General features: G+C 38.7%; 1 protein-coding gene across 5 annotated transcripts in view; it reads left to right on the top strand.

Moving 5' to 3' along the window:
- ADAMTS3 (ADAM metallopeptidase with thrombospondin type 1 motif 3) overlaps positions 1 to 21070 on the top strand; it is a 129344-nt gene that overhangs the window by 98499 nt on the left and 9775 nt on the right. For 3 of the 5 annotated variants that reach the window (XM_085222694.1, XM_085222696.1, XM_085222698.1), the window contains 15 exons: positions 3421 to 3504; positions 5105 to 5261; positions 7387 to 7492; positions 8435 to 8578; positions 10048 to 10180; positions 10663 to 10776; positions 11854 to 11999; positions 12568 to 12743; positions 13875 to 14008; positions 14507 to 14630; positions 16665 to 16721; positions 16940 to 17023; positions 18167 to 18247; positions 19838 to 20001; positions 20574 to 20739. In XM_085222694.1, coding sequence (XP_085078820.1) covers positions 3421 to 3504; positions 5105 to 5261; positions 7387 to 7492; positions 8435 to 8578; positions 10048 to 10180; positions 10663 to 10776; positions 11854 to 11999; positions 12568 to 12743; positions 13875 to 14008; positions 14507 to 14630; positions 16665 to 16721; positions 16940 to 17023; positions 18167 to 18247; positions 19838 to 20001; positions 20574 to 20739 — 1870 coding nt within the window. The remainder of the gene's footprint in view (positions 1 to 3420; positions 3505 to 5104; positions 5262 to 7386; positions 7493 to 8434; positions 8579 to 10047; positions 10181 to 10662; positions 10777 to 11853; positions 12000 to 12567; positions 12744 to 13874; positions 14009 to 14506; positions 14631 to 16664; positions 16722 to 16939; positions 17024 to 18166; positions 18248 to 19837; positions 20002 to 20573; positions 20740 to 21070) is intronic. The other 2 variants (XM_085222695.1, XM_085222697.1) reach the window with 1 other exon arrangement.

Here is a 21070-nt window from a genome sequence, read left to right as displayed (position 1 = left end):
TTTCTTTGGATTCACCTGTAGCCCCTGCCTGCACACCATGAAGGGAGGGAGGGTGGGCAAACATGAAAAGGAATTGCACAGTACCTGCACAAAAGCAACTTCTGCTTTCTGTTTGTCTCAAATTTGAAAGGCCAGCTACTAAGAGCACATACTGCAAGAGGTGCTCCCAATCTAACCTGGGAATGTGTTGTTGACTGTGCATCAATAGGCTGCAATTTCTTTGACAAGTAAGAATCCAGCCAACTTTATTTTAGGGAGCAGAGTATAGCTTGAGAGTGTCTTTGATTTCACCACTGCAGTTTACAAGTACATCAGTTTAGGAATGTGGGTTCACCCTTGGCATTCATAATGTGTAGACAGGTGAGTATCCACGAAAGCCCTGAAATCCCTTGGTTTGCAGTTATCTCCATTTTCCAGCACTTCTTACTGTAGCTGTAGGGTTTACTGCCAGGTACATTTATGTTGTCTGTTTGAATAATTATCCATTCAGTAAACAGATATCTCCAGTATGTGGAGTCTCCCAGTTGTCACCACTGTCCCAGGCGGAGCACTGATTTTCTTCTTGTGTATATTACTATTGAATTCAACCTAATCACTTTTTCCTTTTAAATACTGCATCAGAATCCGTATGGCCAGCTGGACATCTGTGATATGTTTCCCAAGTTCGGCTCAGACAAATCAAGCTTCCTGGGGTGTGATTTATATATGCATTTTGTACCAGTACCAGTATCTTGGAATGTAATTTGTTTTGCCAATATAACCACAGCATAGATGCAATTACTGCACTCTGAAAGCGCTACAGTCTACGCTGACAGTTTTCTGCACTTATTTTGATTTGTGGCCTTCTAGCAAGGTTACATGTTTCCAAAATTTCCTGTGTCTAGGTCATGAGAGCATATATGAGCTTGCTCCTCATGGGGGTCCTACAGTACATCCTTCCAAAGCAGTCCACAGAAAAAGGTGTTGTAGAGAAGTGTTGAGGAAGACTTGAAACTTTCAGTTGGTTCCAGGATCCTTTATGTCTCTTTGAAGGTCACTTCTGGGAAGCTTGTTGTTTCTTGGCGCAAGGGAAACTGTGAACGTTTTTCTGAGATTAACTTTGGTGGAAGCAATACTACTGCATTGCTAAGGAGAAAATATGAATAATTGAACTTTGGAATAATTGCTTCATGAGGCGAGCAGTCTAAGCTATTTGCTCATTTCTTGTAAAACTATCCTGTTGACAGTCTGTTCCCAGTTAGTCCTAAAAGGGATTGCATTTTTTAAAACCATGGACTGAAATCATTGTGCCAGGTCCCACAAACTGGACAACTCAGAACGACCTTTTTCCCTCAGGGGAAGGGGAAAGTTTTGTTTAGCCTAAGTAAAAAAAAAAAAACAAAAACAAACAAAAAAAAAACCTCTAAATATTGCTCAAATATACCAACCTTGCTCCAAACAGTGGTATTTACTTTTCACCGATTATCCATAATATAATATTTACTTTATTTTGATGGGAATAAGTAACTTCATTGATGAGCTGCAGATGTTTTAGTTCCCTAATTCATACTCTAGTGAAAGGACATTTCTCACCTTACCAGGCACAAAGAAGGTCCTCAAGAAGAACAATTTCTGACCTACACGATTTAAATTCCATTAATACTCTATTTAGAATTATGTGGTTACTTTTGTACTAATTTGACTTTAAAGATCAGAGCAGCAGTATTTGTTGCTTCTGAAATAAATTATTCAAAACTAAAACAACGGTGAAAAATTTCAGCTGTTTGGTGAACAGTGGAACTGCCACTGGATGTCTGTCTTATGGCTATGCTCTCTAATGGGATATAAGCTGCTCTCATTATGGGAGTGTTGAAAAGCTTCTGTGTGCATACTCTGAGTTCCTATTCAGTCTTTGCTTGCATGGGAGCAGTAGTAACATTGTTATTTCCAGTAAACTGCTTACTTTCCTCAAATCTTCTACATACTTGATTTCTTTGAGGTCTTTATAGTTTTGCAAGTAGAAAGTGGTGTTGGAAAGCATTCAACAGGCCCCAAATGTACTGGGACACTAGCACTGACAGAAGGAGCAAGTATCTGATCTTTATTTCATTTGGAAATCAAACTAAAAACACTGAAATAAAAATTCTGTCTTTAAATGCTGTGCAGAGACCTCATTGGAGACCTCTGCAAACCTAATTTCATGCAAAGCCATGGACTCTTTTGTGAGGACTCTTTGTGAGATTTTAGTTTTTCCTGTGTGTTTTCTACAGCCTTTGAGGATGAGAGTTTTGATGTCTCATGAGGATGTCTTATATATGGGTGTTTTCTCTGGCTAGCAATTGTTTTTAATGTGCATAGTAAGTCTTTCCAGATCCTGTAAATGTTACATGCTTTCATGCAGTTGGTGAACTTTTAAAATGGAATGTGTTGACTTGCAGAAATCAAGTGTATTTGGAGACATCATTACTCTGTGAGGTATACTTCAGAGTTTATGTCTCTGGCAATGCTGTTGACTTTAAAACTTTTAGATGAGAACATCCAAAGCATTTCTGGGATTTGGAAAGACTTTGCCCATTAATTTTAAGATTGATCTGGAATCAGGACTATTATTCAGATCTTTAAAGCTAAACACATGCTTACATGTGTGCAGAAATGGAGTCGCATTGATCGTGTCATTGTCTGAATATTCTGCCTTCCCAACCTAGAGCTTCAAAATGCAGAAATGGCCTTAAGTCAAATCCTCAAGTATTTTCTGAGGACAAACCTATGCTGAACTTAATTGCATATTTCCTTGAGCGAAAGCTATTGGTAGAAGAATCTTTTACAAAATGAAAAATATGCGCTCCTTCTCCCCACTAAAATACTCATCCCATGTGTTTAAAATGATTGAAGCGAGACAAATGTTGACGAAGCAAATAGGAACAGGATCTGGAATTCATCCACAGTTAGAGTGGCCAGATGGCAGAGCAGAAGTGGCCATGTGGGCTGAATGGTGATGGTTTTATCTGTTGTTAATGCAAACTCTTATCTGCTTTTAAATCCCTCAGTGAATGTGACCATACTGCCATAGCCTTGCTTTCAGGAATAACTTCGTTTCCCTCATTATGTTTATCAAACAAGTAAAATTAAGCATTCAGACAAGTATTTGCTGGGTCTGTAGTCTTTCTTTCTCCAAACAATTTTTTTGTTGGCTCTGATCCAAAGTCCATTAAATTTGAGAGGAGTCTTGAAATGTGCTTCAGAAAGTTCTCAGTGAGGGAGTATGTGATGACAGGAAGTATAGTCTACATTTCTCACTGCATGGAAGTGATTTGAGACTTGAATCCTCCTCTGAGAAAACTAGTGGTTGAAGAACTTGAAATAATAGATACATGGCCTTGGAAGTTCCCTTTGTATCATCCATGTTTTTTTCTTTTTAAGTTTTCCTTTCTATTTTCTCAGGTGAATGAAATTTACCACGATGAATCCTTGGGTGTTCACATAAATGTTGCACTGGTCCGAATGATCATGTTGGGGTATGCAAAGGTAAGCAAGCCTCCAAACCAGTTCTTTGCATTCATAGTCTTTGTAATCATAGTCTGTAGGAGCTACATATGCAGCTCTGGAGGCAGAAGTCTACCAAAGTGTAAATTCCAGGGAGCTGCCTTCTTTGTTCGACATTCTAAATGTGCTTATGCCCACATTCCTGCCACGAGCCATCACTGTCCCTTTTTGTGAAAAGTGGTGTAGGACTGGCTGCAGTGTCACTTTGCACCTTATTTATCATTAAGAAGCTGGAAGACTGCAGCAATCAAACATTTCTGTCATACTAGATGGATTCATTCCAGTGGAAAGCTCCTTTTCCAGTGTATTTTCTTAATGTCACCAACTATCTGTACTTAAATGCAAGATTGCAGTGATTGGTGCAGTACCTGTGAGGACTCTTGCTTCAAGTGACAGAAGTCATTAGTGCTGCCCCTATCCTGCTGATGCTGCTGAGGGATAGGCTGAGAGAATGTGGGGGGCACATCAGCCCACTGCAGTCTCACTCTAGGGGTTGGGCTTGCAGCCTGACTTTTTGCCCTTGTGAGTCCTCAAGGAAGAAAAATGACTTTAGTGGTAGCAATCATCTTGACTGATCAACACAACTTGTTGGTGCCCTGTCTCCACTCAGACTTCTATGGTAACTATCTCCTTTTCTCATTGTGCTGTACACTCCTTTTACTGAGCAACAGCATACTTCTCCACTTTCTGCCTTAGACTTGCTTGTGCCAACATGTTGATTGTTGGTAAAATACATTCAGAGAGTTATGAAACAAATACTTGTTACATTGTTCAGGATGAGAATGTTCTAAGTGTTGTTTGAGGTTTGATAAAGATCATGTCCCTTCCATCTAACTCATGCACTGAATTTGAGCAAATCGAAAGGCCGCTTTGATGTTTGTCTTGTAATTAAATTTGGTCACTTCCTTTTGAAGTATTGAGGTTGTAGACATACTGTGTAGCGAAAGTCTCACAAAACCAGATGGCTGATCTGTGTTAACTAGTACAGATTTACTGGTGCTATCGTGTTTTACACCAGTTGAGGCATTGTACTCTGTGTTTATGTTATTCACTTCCTCCACACAGGCTGTGTGTTGTCACTCCACTCTCATTTAACTAAACTGAATCACATTGTCTTTTGACATTTATCCTGCACATTACAGGCTTTATCTAGATATTATTCATGCATGTTGCACAGAAGGGCCATTATTTGTCACCATTTTAATAGATAATGTAAATGCTCGTTACACTGTCTTTTAAAAAAATCCAAATATGTGCTATTACACATGTACATTCCCTGTTAAATACAATTACATTGATATAAGCAGTAGCACTCTGATTTGGCAACTCTTGTACGTTTCCTTGGCTCTGCTTGGGGATCTAGGACAAGAAGGCCAGGAGAGAATATCAGTCCTCTTTAATGGATCAGTCAATGTCCAGTGTACTCACTTTCTTTTCTCATATCAAAGAGGACTACTATGATTTAGAGTGATAGTGAAATAGGGAAGGAAAAACAGGAACATAGCTGGTTCCTCAAGAAAATCAAAACTTGACTGAATTTCTTACTTTACAAGATCCTGGTTCTAATATATTGCTTTTTCAGTCCATTAGCTTGATTGAAAGGGGGAATCCCTCGAGAAGCCTGGAGAATGTTTGCCGCTGGGCGTACCAGCAGCAGAAGTCAGACCCCAATCACTCTGAGCACCATGATCATGCCATCTTCTTGACTAGGCAAGATTTTGGGCCTGCTGGTATGCAAGGTAATGCAGCTGACCTGAAGCAAAAGTATCGGGACTTCAGGGTTTTTGTGTGTGTGTGTCTAGTGCCTGACAGAAGAGGAGAAAAAAAATGAAAATTGCATTGTTGTGTGGCCCAGAGAGATTAAGGAATGTAGCCATTGATTCAGAAAATACTTGAAGTGTTCAATTTTAAAGATAGATTGAAACCTGATCCTGTTCAGGAAAGCATGTACACTCATAATAACTTTCAGTTTCCTATTCTGGCTTTAGAAAAGGCCCATATGGACAGTCTAAGCATGTACTTGCTAGTACACTGTGGGGAGAAAGTACTCACTCTATTTCATTTTACATGCTTTAAAAAGCAGGTAGACCTTGCCACTCGTATCTAACTGCAACAGATTAAATCTTACCTTATAGTATGTAAATAACTGTTGCCTTCTTCAGACAAATATATTTTTGCATGTGTATGCAGGGCACACGAGGAATTCTCAGTGCACTTTGCATTCCACTTTGCTTTTATTTTACTGCATCACTCACAGTAGATTTTTTCTTATAACTAGCTTTTCAGCTCACTTGATAGATGCATTAGTTCTTTTTGCTCAAGGAATTAAATATAATGGAAAGTAAATTCACAAAGCATGATTTATGTCAGTGCAGAAAAATAGGAGTCTAGGTGAGACTCCTGAAGTGTTACTGCTCTGTGCAGCATTGCAAGCTAGTCCCGTTTTTTATTTCTTTATTTCTCATGTAGTTACATTCAGAATATGCACCCTATAATCATTTACCCAGACCAAACTAGCACTCATCTTGTATGCTGTGGTCTGTGGTAGGACTAAGGGCTCCTCTTAGCAGAAGCAATGTGGTTTTGTGTGCTTCTTTTTTCTGCTTGCAGGTGGGAAAAAAAGACTAGAAAACAGAGCAGTTTCTGAAACAAAGCTGTCCAATAAATGTGATGGCCTTCACAGCAATAAATCTAGCACTATACAGTCAGAAATGTCTTCTGTCTTCCACGTCTCAGTTTCCTCAAGCACAGTTTCCCCTCTGAATGTTCTCTATATCTGTCGCTAGAAAGATAAAATCCTCTAGCTCCTCCTGATACTTGAGCCACATGCCCAGCTCCAGTGCTGCTCTGAAAATGGTTCTTTGGCTTCATTCTCTCTGTCAGCCTTCATAGTCTCTTCCAGTGCAATGCCCAGTTACTTTGCCTTTGACACAAATTCTGCAACTTCTCTTGGAAAAAAAGGCCCCCATTCATTACCTAGTCATGGAAAAGCAGTATAAGATATATGGTTTAGCATGGTATCATTCAGGTCTAATGTCCAGAATTTGCCAGTTTTTGCTTAGTACAAGGTAAGAGTAATATGCTTTTAGTCAGAAATGCGCTTTATTAAGAAGGCTTTTCAGATTTTATGCTGGTGAGCTCTTACTGGTTGAGGCATGAGTCTGCTTCTTCACATAGCTTTTTGAAAAATGTGTCATGTTCTGACCGTCTGGCTAGAGATTTTGTAGATGTCTGTGTTCAGTTCCTTCATCTTACAGGGTAAGGCAAGAGTCCTTAGTCCTCACTCATGTCTGGACTTGCATTCCAGGATGAGATCTTAGGCAGTCTCCCTATCTTCAGAAAGATTTTGGCTTTTGCTGAGGACAAGGCATGTAATATGTACTAAGCAGTAATTACATGATGGTATTAATATAAATACATACAAACAAATGAACAAAACTCTGTCTTTTAATTGAATGGGAATCTTCTGCATTTTTTTTTATGAGTGTAAGTGCCTGAAGTAATCTAGATGTATGCAGAATCAAATCTAGTTTGTCAGAGCCATCAACACTGACAGGAATTGCAAAGACAGGAGAAATTGACAATCAGAGGAAGAGAATCCTTGGTTCTTCTCTGGTACTAAATTTATTGGGGTGTCAAGTGGAACAGGCTGTCCAGACATATATTCTACATGTTCTACACATGCCCTATCCCTGGAGGTGCTTAAAGCCAGGTTGGATGGGACTCTGGGCAGTCTGATCTGGTGGGTAGCAACCAGCTGGGTGTTGGAACTGAGTGGGACTTAATTTCTCTTCCAACCCAAGCCATTCTATGATTCTATGAAATGTAATGGGTAAAGCAGTCAGACATGATTTCTCTCAATAGGATATGCTCCTGTTACTGGCATGTGTCACCCGGTCCGAAGCTGTACTCTCAACCATGAGGATGGGTTTTCATCAGCTTTTGTTGTTGCTCATGAAACTGGTCACGTGTAAGTCTAACATAAAATTAGATTAACAACAAAGTATGGTGCTGCATCTCCTTTTTACTTAAAGTGATTTAATTTTAATGGCTATATGACAACCATCCAAATAATATTATCATCTTCTTGGAACACATCGGTGGTTCTAGCAATGAATAAGTAAATGAGGGAAGAGGACAAAGAGAGAGCAGGAACTCATTTTCTGTAAGGTGATGGTGAGATAATTAAGAAAGAAACCTGGAAAGTCCAGGCAGTGGAGACAGTAGCTTACCAAGCATCCTTAAAACTCTTTCTTCTCATTGACTGAAAGTGCTGATTTGTTAATTTGATACTTCTTAAAGAATGATAAAATGTTAGGCTGAGAATAATTGATTCAGGGAAAGAGCTCTGTCAACTGCTGGATGAATTAATGTCGTCTTTAAGTAGCGCAGGCTTCTTGTTCAGCTCAGTGGGCTCTGTTGTTGTTATTGTTTTTGGCCAGAGTAATGTCGGAGGAGTTTAGCCAAATGTGAGGTGACCATATCACTTGCACGATAAGCTGCACCAGATGCACACTTTTGGAAATTTAATATGCTAACCTAGTTAGCTCTTTGGATGCACAGCATTACAACCGTGTTAGCTCGATGTATAAGTAGGTGCTTTTGATAAATGAGCGTACTGTCATGAATAATTAAATGTCTGAATGAGATGCTCAGTGGTGAGCAGAATTGCCATCTTCTGTTATCTAACATAGAAATCGTCATCTAATTAGTTAGTTTCTAAAGAGTATTTAGAGCATCCTTATATTTTGACATCAAAGATCTGTTTGAAATGCAGGTGATATCTGTAGCATGCAGAGAACAATTTCATCTTGAATGACTGCATTTGCATGAGAAACTGTTTTCTTTACAGCTGTTTTACCAGTTGAAAAGTAGAAACTGCTGAGGCTCTGATACTAATTCTTTGTTTCAGGCTGGGAATGGAGCACGATGGGCAAGGGAACAGATGTGGGGATGAGACAGCAATGGGGAGTGTTATGGCTCCCTTGGTGCAGGCTGCCTTTCATCGTTACCACTGGTCCAGATGCAGTGGCCAAGAACTCAAAAGATATATACAGTAAGAACTTATTAGCACTCATTGATGGTGGTTTTACTAAAGGAAACAGAAGTCTTTGCAGTTCCCTGAGATGTGGGGCTAATGGGCTGCCCTCCATCAGAAAGCAAAGAGGAGAAACAATCCTCACGTATCATAAATTGAACGCTTGTTTGTGGAAGTGGAAGTCTCTTTTATAAACACGGTGGTACTGAGGCTTCAGAGATAGCAAGGAATGGGATCCTCTTGTGTAGGCTGCTCTCTCCTTCCAAACAGATATTCAATATATAGAGGAATTCCAGTAGGCTTCCCTGTCCTGCAGCAGCAGTAAAGAAAAGGTACTTCCATTTCTGGCTTTCTCCAGTAATACAGTTTTCTGATCACCTTTGTTGCCATGCTTCTATATTAGAGAAGCAAAATCAGGAACAGTGCATCCTCACCTACAGTTTTATGCAACACTCACTGCATCTTCTGGGAATGTTACTGGGTGTCTGTCTGGAAGACTTTATTTCAGGAACTTGGTGTTTTTCCTACATTTTTTATTTCTGTACAAGTTGTATTGTGAAACTGGGAAGATGAAGCCCTAAGCTGAGAAGAACTAGTAAAATTTGTGGAAGAGAGAAAATGCAACATGCATGTGACTGAATTAGGGAGAAAAGGGGAACAGAGAGCATAGGAGTGATGTCTACCTGTATTTATGTACACAGTCTTCCATATAAATGCTTCATCCAGTTCTTACTCCTTTATTGCAAATAACTGATTTTGCAAGTCAGAACTGAGTGAAAACTTAAATTGACCCACTATGGCCTGGATTCCAGTGAGGAATCCCATTAGTAACCTAAAGGATGAAATAGTAATTTTACATCAAGACCTTTGAGCTTAAAATGGAATTTTATCCTTGTGCAGGAAGAGCAGCCCACCAAGAGTTTAACAGGAATGAGTAAAAAGCAGGCCTTATTCTTGCCCTTTGCATAACCTGTTTTTTGTCCCTGTGTATGCTGTAGATTTCAGGTAAGAGGGCCTGTTCTCAGACATCTGTTCTATTTTAAAGCCCCATAAAGTCAGTGGAAAGGCTCTCTCTGAGTACAGAACGTGTTGTGTTAATCCTTATACTAGGATTCATGTTATAGTTTGAAGCACATTGAAATGTTGCCCTTTGGAACTGAGAATTGAGAAGCGTTTGTTTTCTGCCTCTGGTGACGGGAAAACAATGTGCAAATTCTACATGTACCATTAGATCAGGGAAGGGTGGGAGATGCTTCTCCTCAGTCTCCAGCAAATACAGGGATTTTGCTGTAGGATCTTCTCATTCAGTGCTCAGTCACATTTCACTGAGCAGTATTCCTAGAGAAGGGACTGTTAGTGCTTCAGGTAACAATAATAGGTTTGAGAAAATGAATATTGACATCTCAGAATAAAGAGTTGGATTGTATTGATAAAAAAAACCAATTACTACATTTTCTCATTATCTTTTTCTGTGCATCTTTCCACAGTTCTTACGACTGTCTTCTTGACGATCCTTTTGAACATGATTGGCCCAAGCTCCCTGAACTGCCAGGCATCAATTACTCCATGGATGAACAGTGCCGCTTTGATTTTGGTGTTGGCTATAAAATGTGCACAGCGGTATGTCCAAGGCAGTCATTGCAAAGACAAACATTCATTTCAGCAAGTTGGTGTTTGGCCTTATTTAATAGTTGCAACGTATTCATTTTCTCACAGTTAAAGAGCAGTTAATGGAGTAGTTTAAGCAGATACATAAAGAAGGAGAGAGATATTTATGGGTGAAAGCCAGAGCCAGTCGTCTTAGTCATTTGGTATAATGGTCAAGAGGACAGCAGCGTGGTCTACATGACACAGACTTGTGGCAGCAAGCCTGTGATCCCAAGAAAAAAAGGGAGAAAACTAATTTTCCTCCCACTTCTGGGCATCTCCTCCTTCCTTCAGCACCAGAGGATGTGGGGAGTAATCATTGCCCTTTTCTTTCCAAAGATACTTGACTTGTTAGTGGCTGTGCTAGATTAACTGACTGGCTGGTTTGAATCTTTACCCAAAAAGTATCAATAATCTAATGTTATTTTTCATCTCATAAATGTCCTGTATTTCAGTTCCGAACCTTTGATCCATGCAAGCAGTTGTGGTGTAGCCATCCAGATAACCCATATTTCTGTAAGACTAAGAAAGGACCTCCACTCGATGGGACAGAATGTGCCCCTGGAAAAGTGAGTATTGTGTTTCCACTATGTATTAAAAAGAAACACAATCAGTTGCATTAATTTGGGTTGAAAAGCACACAGGAAAATAGACAATTGCACAGCATCCCCCCAGGTGACACCAAAGAAGGAAAAAAATGGGAGCTGTGATTTTCCACTTTGTCTTCTTTGAAATGTACAAAGCTGGCTATTACATAGGCTATATTTTGGAGGGTGAGGGTGTTAAAATCATAGGTGAGGTGTAGGGTGCTCTGATTTTCTTCTGCAGCCTTTTTGTTACTTTTTTTTTTAAATTATTATTATTTTTAATATTATTCTCTCTTCTGCAAAGTGTCCTTAAAGTGTCATTAAGAATCCATGGTAGCAGATGAAGGAATCACTGTAGGACAGGAGTACATAGCCCCAAACTCTTCTTAGTACTTGTGGTCCAGACATCCTGTGGCTAAATGTTTGTACAGGTTTAGGATTAGCTCTTTAATTTTGTCTTTTAACATTAGAGAATGTTCTGCTGCTAATTCATTTTTGATTATACAATTATACTCAAGCAAATGTTTATTTAACAAATTCCATGTATTTTCAGCTACAGGAGAGCCACTTATGATGTCTGGAAATGCCCTAACCAGTAGCCAAAAAACTTGCTGACTAGTGACTAGCCTGCTGTTGCATTTTGTTTGCGTGAATATTATGTTTGAGTATGAGGAAAAAAAGAAAAAAAAGCTACTGATCTTCAGCAAGGACCTTATTCTGTGATACAGTAGTCAGAACATAAAAATTCCTTTAAAAAATGGTAGGAATTAGGATTCATATGAGACAAAGGATGAGTTAAATGAAGTCAAAAGAACATTAGAACATGTTGATCTTCATGTTTCTGCCCATGGAAAGATACACGCTCAGATGTGGCACTGCTGCTTATCCATGGAACAGCCAGCCATGAAAGAGAGGGATTGGGCACACCTGGGCCCAGAGTATGAAGACCCTCTTTGCTCCATGAGCTCACCTCTATGCATTTTTAAATTTACTGCGATTATATGTTTAGTTTGATTTTATTTCTGCTCTCCTCTGCTTTCCATGCCTGTTTTCTCTCAGTGGTGCTACAAAGGTCACTGCATGTGGAAAAATGCTAATCAGCTGAAGCAGGATGGCAACTGGGGACCCTGGACAAAATTTGGCTCCTGCTCACGAACCTGTGGAACTGGAGTTCGCTTCCGAACGCGCCAGTGCAACAATCCAATGTAGGTCTTCTGCCTTGGTGGTGGTTTCAGTCAACTGGTAATCATTGCAGGTGTCGGCTGAAATGGCATTTATGTTTTGAGATGGAATCTCCTAAAATTCACATTGTGTTCAAGCCCCTTGAAACATCACCTTTTGCAGGGAGCCAGGATCATTTTTAGTGAATCCAGTAATTTCCAGAGAGAAGCCTATGGAAAATCACCCTATGAAAAATTTAACTGATGTGTAAGAGAGTGAAAAGAACATAGACTGCAAGCTCAACAAGCTTTGGAATAAACTATTAGATGATCTCCAAGTGTAAATCAACTATTGGCAGCATAGATGTGCATATGTATTGTTTCTGCATGTCAGCATATGCCTTTGGGATGTTTGAGCAAGCATAGAGGTTACATTGCAAGTGCATATCTGTGCAAGTTAACCGCTTTGTTTCCAGTTCTGTCAGTTCACACTCCTTTTTTGTGAAATTTTCTCTTCAGAATTGAGTGTGAAATTCCACTTAAGACTGATGACGAAATTGTAGACCCAAAGCCTTGAGGGTTTTATAATCTCACAGATGTTTTCTTCTCCTAGGCCAATTAATGGAGGTGAAGATTGTGTTGGTGTCAATTTTGAGTTTCAACTCTGTAATACGGAAGAATGTCCGAAGCACTTTGAGGACTTCAGAGCGCAGCAATGTCAGCAACGCAATTCCCACTTTGAGTATCAGAACAGCAAACACCACTGGCTGCCATATGAACACCCTGACTGTAAGTTCTGTTATTTGTGTTTATTACAAGTCAGTGCTGGAATCTCACAGATCTTATGGGGGGCGGGGGGATCTTGTTTCTTTTGCCGTGTAGAGACTACAGTGTGAGAAAAGTGTAGGTATGACTAAAAAGCAGGAGAAGAGGATGGCCCAGGTTAAAGGAATAGCTGCAGTGTGAGACAGTTGTAATTTCATCAACCCTAGTCCAGCTGGTTTCCTCTGACTTTCATCCTCTTCCTAGTGAGAACAGGATGTAGCAAGAGGCATAGGGGCTCTCAGCTCCTGATGGAATAGCTGGTGGGTGCCATAGCAATTAATGCAGTGCACTGTGAAGCTCTGGCTCTGCTGTTGGGGCCAAATGTGGAAAGCTGCTGCTCAGATCATGAAGGACTCTTCTTGCCCTCTCTCCTGTACAGCTGTTCATTTATATGAGTGCAAAATGTTAATGGTCAATGAGGACTGCTGCTAGGAAATTGCACTGGAAGTTGTAATAGTGTTCTAGTTAGTGTTCTACTTGAGAAGTCCTTTTTAGTATTTTCCCATTCTTAGATAGGTCCATCTACCTGAGCCTGACTCTTCACTCCTAACATTAATATAATCCAGCAGTTATCTTGAGTAAAAAGGACAGCTTCAAGCATAAGGATTCATTGCTTGCTGAAAGAGGTTTCAGAGCTGCTTTGAGTTGCTGGTATTTTTTCCTCAGGCATCTCCTTTGAAACTCTTCATATGCATGGCTAGGGGATCAGATTCATGTAGTGATAATGAAATATTTGTTCAGCTGGGATTTTCAGAAAAGGCTAAAGGAATTTGAAATCCAAATCTTCTATTCTTTCATGTGATGTGATTTTCTAAACTCAGCACTGTTGCAACAGAATCAAACTGAAAGCTACTTGAAGAATAGTGGGGAAGGAGCTTCTTTGAAAGCAATCCGCTTTCTGTGAGAGTGTCTGTGATAGTGATGGGCCCAAAATTCACACAACAGCAAATTAGTTGCTTTTTCCTCCCTAGGTGTCTGCATAAGGTCCCTTCTATCTCTGTAATATTCTCTTTATGCCTTTAGTGAGATGTTTTTCTGAAACTCATCTGAATTGCTTTTAACTTACGCAGTTACGTCTGTTTTCCTGCTATGCAGCTAATAAGAGATGCCACCTGTACTGCCAGTCCAAAGAAACGGGAGATGTTGCTTATATGAAACAATTGGCACATGATGGGACTCGCTGTTCGTATAAAGATCCCTACAGCATTTGTGTTCGTGGAGAATGTGTGGTGAGTGACAGCTTCTCAAGCTCATTGCTGAGTTTGGACTGTGCTTTGTTAAATAACTGTTTAGCAGCAATCAGAGAAAAAGAGATAGACTTTGCAGATGCTTTGAAATATTTGCAGCATCATATTCATCATAACTACTTCAGAATTAAATTACATTAGAACAATGACACAGGTCAAACAATTTACTTTTCTTCAACTGATAATTTCATTTGCCATTTTTGCACTTAGTTTTGCATCTGAAAGGAATTGTCCCTGTTTTTCTCTTTTCCATCTTTCCTAGTTTTGGTCTACAGTGGATATAATCTGAGAATCAATTTCTGTTTTTCACCTGACAACCATTACCCAGCAACAGGCTTTCAAGTAATTTGTGTTTAAATGAAATAGATCAGTGTTGGGTAATAATTTCCTCTATGCATTGATTTTGAGATTGCATCCCTCTACAGCTAAACCTTACAGCTTATGATAAAGCCATGTTTCTTTTGGCTCTTCATTTTGCAGAAAGTGGGTTGTGACAAGGAAATTGGTTCTAATAAGGCTGAAGATAAGTGTGGCGTTTGTGGTGGAGATAACTCCCATTGCCGAACAGTGAAAGGAACCTTTACCCGCACTCCCAAAAAGCTTGGTAGGAATAGCATATTCATGCATCTGAATATAGTTTCTATTATCTCATATGTTTCTGTCATGCTTATTGTTTTTGAAGACTGATCAGAAATGTGGCTTACTTCAAGGTAGCAAAACAAGAATTTTAGCTTGATGTGCCAAAATAGTTTAGTGCTTGATAAAGAAATTAGATCCTTTAAAACACTGTAATGTTTCTGTCTTTTGAAGGACCCAACAGAAGAAAACTCAATTTGTGCAGTGTATCTAGAAATACTCCCCAGGCATAGTGTGTTTAGCTCTTTGTAAATGTTGAAGCCCACAGACAGTGTTTGTGCTAAATGGGGATACACTGAGTTCTGCCGAAAAAATGAACTGTTGTCCTAACAGTGACATTCAGAAGAAATTGAGGTGCTTTGCCTGATGCTAAGTAGAGCATGCCTTATTCTGTAGGAGGACTAGAAGAAATATTTTTCCTCCCTTTGAAGTGTAAGCTATTCATAAGTTTTTCTTCTTAAACCTAAACTCAAGAGTTGTTAATTGAAGTTCTGAACTTCTCATAGGAACATGTGGGTTCTTGTGTCAGATCAGTCTTGTCATAAATTGTAACCTTTTAGTCAAATGAATAAATGAAAAATAAATTCAACTTAATTCTAAATCAAAGACAGAAACATTTTGGCAGAAACCCTCATTTCTCTTAAGTTGTGTGAATGACATCCAATGAAAAATATGATGACATTATCCTAGTTAAAGTTTTTAGACTGGACTGGGGTACTGTATAACACATCTCTTATCAATAATAATTCAAGACTCCTTGGTCTTCTCAGAAATTTCTATCTGGTCAGTTATTTGTTGAGCTAGGGCAGTATAATGTTTTATATACATACACATATATATATATATATATATATACACAAGAATGTTGTGTATTTTAAGACTTTTCTATATTGCTTTTATTTCAGTTTGGGGAATGTACTCAGGGATATGTATCTTCTGTATGACTGGTAGCAGCAATTTCAGGAACGTCTATTTCATAGAACTAAATGTTTTAAGATAGAGTGGAGAAAGTCTTAGGGACAGATAACATGGATATCTGCATTAACAGTTTAAAAACTGGTAGTTACTGCCATGAAGCAAGCTTTATTGCAGCATCAGTAATTACATTTGGTCAGTAAGTGACTAACCAAACTAAACTTGGATAAAGATAATGTGCAAATGGAAAGAAAATATGTAAAATATTCTGCTGAAAATACATGTTAATTACAAACCAACTGGAGAAGTTTACAGCTTGTAGCTGTAAGTGCCATTAGAGGACCTTTCTTAAAGCGACGAAAGCAACTGCTAGATTAGACATGAAATTACACAAGAAGTACTGTGATGTGGGGAGTAATGGAATTAAGATTATAATTTGAGCCTCTTATACAGGCCTGTGTGTTTCTTGAGCTGGCAGTCACTGTGCTTTTCTGAAAACAAACAGAAGAAAAAAAAAAAACAAAAAACCTGTAATCAGCAGAAATTAGTGCTCAGCCTTCTAAGCATATTTCTAATCTTTTTCACTAAAAGTAAATGATTGTACTTTTGGGGGCAGAGTATTCACATAACAATTCTGGATCCAGTCCAGTAGAGTTTTTTCTGGTGCATCTGTTTTCTGTATTCTATAGCAGTGGTTTACAAATTATAGCTTGCAGTTGATGTACAAGCCTAAGCTTGAGGTTTGGCTTACTCCCTAGGAGATAACAGGGCAAATAAGAGGTCAGCAGAGGGCAAAATACAATACTAACCCCATTATGTAGTGGCTCAGTATTTTTGCCTGGGAACCACCAAGTAACTGCATTGTACTGTAAGGTGACAGCACGTTACTGGGTGTTTTCACATGTTCTCAGTGTCTGGAAAGCGCTACAGTTCTAAATGATAGAGAGTACTAGAAATATAGTTCAGGAAATACTGCTATTAGTAAGCCATTTCTAAATGTTAATGAAAGTGTTTATGAAATGTTTGTTGTTTTACAGTATCTGTGGCAGTCTAGTCATTAAAAAGACTAATTGACCTCTTCCAACAGGAAAACATTTAAGCAAGAGGTGCCAAAAAGAATTCAAGTTTCTGGAAAATGAAATCTGCAAGTATCCAACTTAAAATCACCTACCTGAATTTTCAGTGGTCTAAATTTCATTGACTGTTAAAATTTGCTAGATGTGTCTAATGCTGCTTTAAGTGCACTTGAACACATAATGTAAATTATACTTCATATTTGTTTAGACCATCTGGCTGACAATGTAGTCAATGAAATAACAAGACTTGGCTCCCATGACACTAATTACAGACGTTCTATTTAAGGGAAGACGAGAGGAGCATTTACATTGCCCAAAGGAGCTCGCAATATTTCCCTTTCTGAAACAAAGGAGTCTAAAAATACTCTGGGTAAGTTCAAGTGCTTGCAGAAAGAGGCATCCATGGCAACTGGAGAGTTCTTGCTGCAGTTCTCATCTCCAACAAGGCATTGACACATAACACCAAATCAGGCAAAAGCTTTGTGTTTCATATGCTCAAAAAATGGACAGTAAAAAGATCATCGAATGCTGTTTTTGCAGACTCTCATCAGCCAAATCCATGACATTACACATATGTGGCTCTTCGTTCTTTAAAAATGGATCCAAGGAGATTTGTCATAACTGAATATTCAGACATTAAAGGGAAAATACAGAAATATGAAAGTGCCATACACTCAGAGTTTTGCATCCTTACATCAAATTAATTAGATTCACTTCAGTGCTTGTGAAGCTCTTGTTTAAAACTTGCAATAGAAGTAATTGCTGACAGGTTCTCAAGATGGATTTTAGTCTTCCTGAATGACAGTACGACATACTGAACATTACACTAATTATTTAGACGGATAAATAATTGAAATTTAAAATATGAATTACTGTCTTTGGGGACAGCTTTTTATTCTTAACTGCACAGAGTTGAAATCAGCCCTTTCATTTCAGCAGTAATACTTGAATTAATACATTTTACATTTGTTGATTTAAATTGTTTGGATTAACTTCCATGTAGACAAGCCCTTCCTTATGTGTAGTGACAATACAATCTACTACGTCCACCTTTCTCCAAGGTCACTGATGTCTCAAAAGTAAACAGACACACTGAAGAGACACATGTGTATCAGTACAATAAGTAAACTCAAATCCCACAGCCTGGCTGATGAGTGATTTGGAAAAAAATAATCAGGAAGGATTGTTCTTCTCCCTTGTACACTCAAAAACATTGGAAACATATTTTTTTGCCTGAATTGTTAATTAATATGACCTATAGCAATATAGCTAATCTAGAGACAAATAGATTTGTAACTGGTTTCTCTTTACTCCTGGAAAGAGGAAAAACACAAGGAGGTCCTGTCAAATACGTTACAAAGCTATTTGATAAGTTTCTTTCTGACACTGCTTCTCAGTTGGTGGATGCCCCCTTCTGCAAGTAGAAGCTGAATAATGTAGAGCACTCCTAACCATGGCTATTACTTTTTATTTCCTCCTCTGCTTTCTCCATTGACTACTACACATGCCAAAGGGTACCTTAAGATGTTTGACATCCCTCCTGGTGCTCGACATGTGTTTATCCAAGAAGACGAGGCTTCTCCTCATTTTCTTGGTAAGTTCCTCCCTCAGGTTTGGCTTTGAGGCATGATGAGAAGCATGGGCAGTCATGCAGAAGAACCTGAGAAATGAGAACCAAACTAGAGTAGTAAAGGTAAATTTCTGCATTCAGAATCGCATGTTACAGACTGACGATGTAAACTTAGTAATCAAATTTACCTCTTATATGAATTCCTCAAAATATTAGACTGATCCCAATTTGCATGTTTACTAATAAAAGACTCTCATCACTCTTATTTAAGTGACACTGTCAAGGTAAAAAAGATGCATTCTAATATATGAATTCAGTATCTTTAACAATCTTATTTACTGCAGATTGCAAACAACAGCTTTTTTAATGAAAAGAAGATTGGAAAACTTGTGATGTGTTTTCAGTCCCTTTCATTTTGGATTTTTCTTTTGTAGGAAAGATCATATTGTTGTTAATATCAGTTTGTAACTTGCTACTTATCTCTGTATAATGCTTAAGGGATTTTTAGCTTACACTGAAGGGATGAAGTCTTCCATTGATTTTGACGTACATTTAATCAGTTTTTTATCTGCCCTGGCAGTGTCTGAATTGTAAACTCTTCAGGCAGAGTTATATCAGTTATTAAAAAATTAGTAAGAACAGAAAAAGAAATTAAAAAAACAAAACAGAAGAGAGGAAATAGATAAGGTTGTGATAATGTCAGAAAGAAAAATTCTTGGCTTTTGAGGTTTGAGAACTTCAATTTGGACCAAGCAGAATGTGATAGTATCCCTGAGGGAATCGTTTTGGTAGTAAGTATTTTTATCACATTTCTAAGTAGGTACAATGCAAAACTTGCATTTTGATTGCTATAATAATAGGAGCATGTAAGATGTTGGCATATTTTTAAATTTAAATTAAACATTTAAATATTTTTAAATGTTTTATGGTGATTTAGAAAAGGATGTACAAAAGAAAATAATGAAAGTCTTTCTCTAGATTTCTAATTCATTGGCTTGTAATCCAATCCCAACATGACCTGATTTGTAAAACGTGTTGCAGGAACAGTTTCCCAGAGGTTTGAACGCCTTGATTCTGCTTATTGATTTTAGCATCTGGCACATACATACATATACTGAAGAAGCTGAAGTGTGAATTAAGGTGTCACTTTTGTAATCTGAGGAATATAAGAAATGCATCTGTAGTCTGCTGAGATGTTACACTAAAGGGTGTTCTCAGAAGTGTTGGGTTTGGTCTTCTGCAAACAAGAAGGACAAGAGACTCTAGGGATTTGACCTGAGTTTCTTGCTACTACCTATACTTCCTGGGAACTGTGCCAGTACGGAAAACATGCATACTACATGTGAAGAGGTACTTTCTGTACCTAATTCATATGAATAAGGTGGTGCAAAATTGAATCAAATATGCAGATGCACTTATCATCAGTCCGGAATTTGAAGGCTACATGGGGTGGCCTTGGAGGGCTTATTTCCGTGCAAGTGCATCTACAGCACTAGTTGGTGGGGTTTGTTCAAGAGGCTTTCTGTAATGTCTCCTGACAAGTTTCACATAAGCCTTCATGACTGGAGATGGTATGATAAGAGGCACAACTGTCACTCTTTTCAATCCGCTCAGCAATTAAGAACCAGGCTACAGGACACTATATTCTGAATGGAAAAGGGGAGGAAGCCAGATCCCGATCTTTCATCGACCTGGGTGTGGAATGGGAATACAATATAGAAGATGACATAGAAACTCTGCACACTGATGGGCCTTTGCATGATGCAGTGGTTGTCCTGGTAAGTTGTATGCCAAGCAGTGGAAACACAGTGATTTTGTCTTTTACAGAAGTGCATGGCCAGCATGGAGATTGTGCCAAGATTAGGCCTTGCTGTGTAATGCCTCTCTGAAAGACCTGTGCAGATGGGACAGCTGACAGGCTAAAGCCCTTTTCTCACTAGCATTTACTCTCCTTGGTAAAATGCTGTCTGTTCATGCAGCAGTAAGGTTTCAATAATGTGTTCTCAGATGTCAGTGGGACACTTTGGACAAAAACAGGCATTACATGTCAAATGCTATTTGCTCTCTTGCCAAGTAGATCACTGGGCCACAGCATCATTTCATCCTAGGTAGAGGTGTCTTACTTGGCCAGCCAATAAATCTAGCATTATAAAGATGTCTCATTTTAAACAGCTCTGTTGATCTTACTGTTGTTAGTTATAGCTGTGAAGATAAAAAAGAAAACCTTTTTTTCCCAATTAGTTAACCAGCAGTTTGCACGTTTCCCTAAGAGGCTGTAGTTTCTTTACTCTGCAACAGAATAAATAATAGCTTTGGTTTTCTTCCACTGTTTGCATTTGATTATTAATAGATCATTCCTCGGGAGAATGACACAAGATCTAGCCTGACTTACAAATACATCATTCATGAAGATTCAGTACCAACTATCAACAGCAACAACGTCCTACAGGAGGAAATAGATACTTTTGAGTGGGCATTGAAAAGTTGGTCACAGTGTTCCAAACCCTGTGGTGGAGGTAAACAGATGATGTAGCACCCTATAGTAATGACAAATTACCAGAAGTGGAAGAGTAAAAGGTGGGGGAAGTGAATGCTTTAGAAATCTTGAGCTTCCATTTTAGAAACAGCTTGTTATTTTGGGAGCCCAAACTTAAAATATCTTAAGTGTCTGATTATTCAAAAGTGTCATACTTCCAGCCTAGCAAGAAGTAGTCCCTTTTAGGTGTTAAATTCAGCACCCAAGGTCACTTTGAAAGCATGCACTCAGCCGTTTTTTGCCACTGATCATTCATTTTGCTTACAGTGTGTTATTCCTATGCAAATAATGGGTAATGTAAATTTCTAATT

This window comes from Meleagris gallopavo, chromosome 4 (assembly GCF_905368555.1).
Source record: "Meleagris gallopavo chromosome 4, MGAL_WU_HG_1.1, whole genome shotgun sequence".
NCBI classification, from domain to species: Eukaryota; Metazoa; Chordata; class Aves; order Galliformes; family Phasianidae; genus Meleagris; species Meleagris gallopavo.
This window is presented reverse-complemented; position numbering and strand designations above follow the sequence as displayed.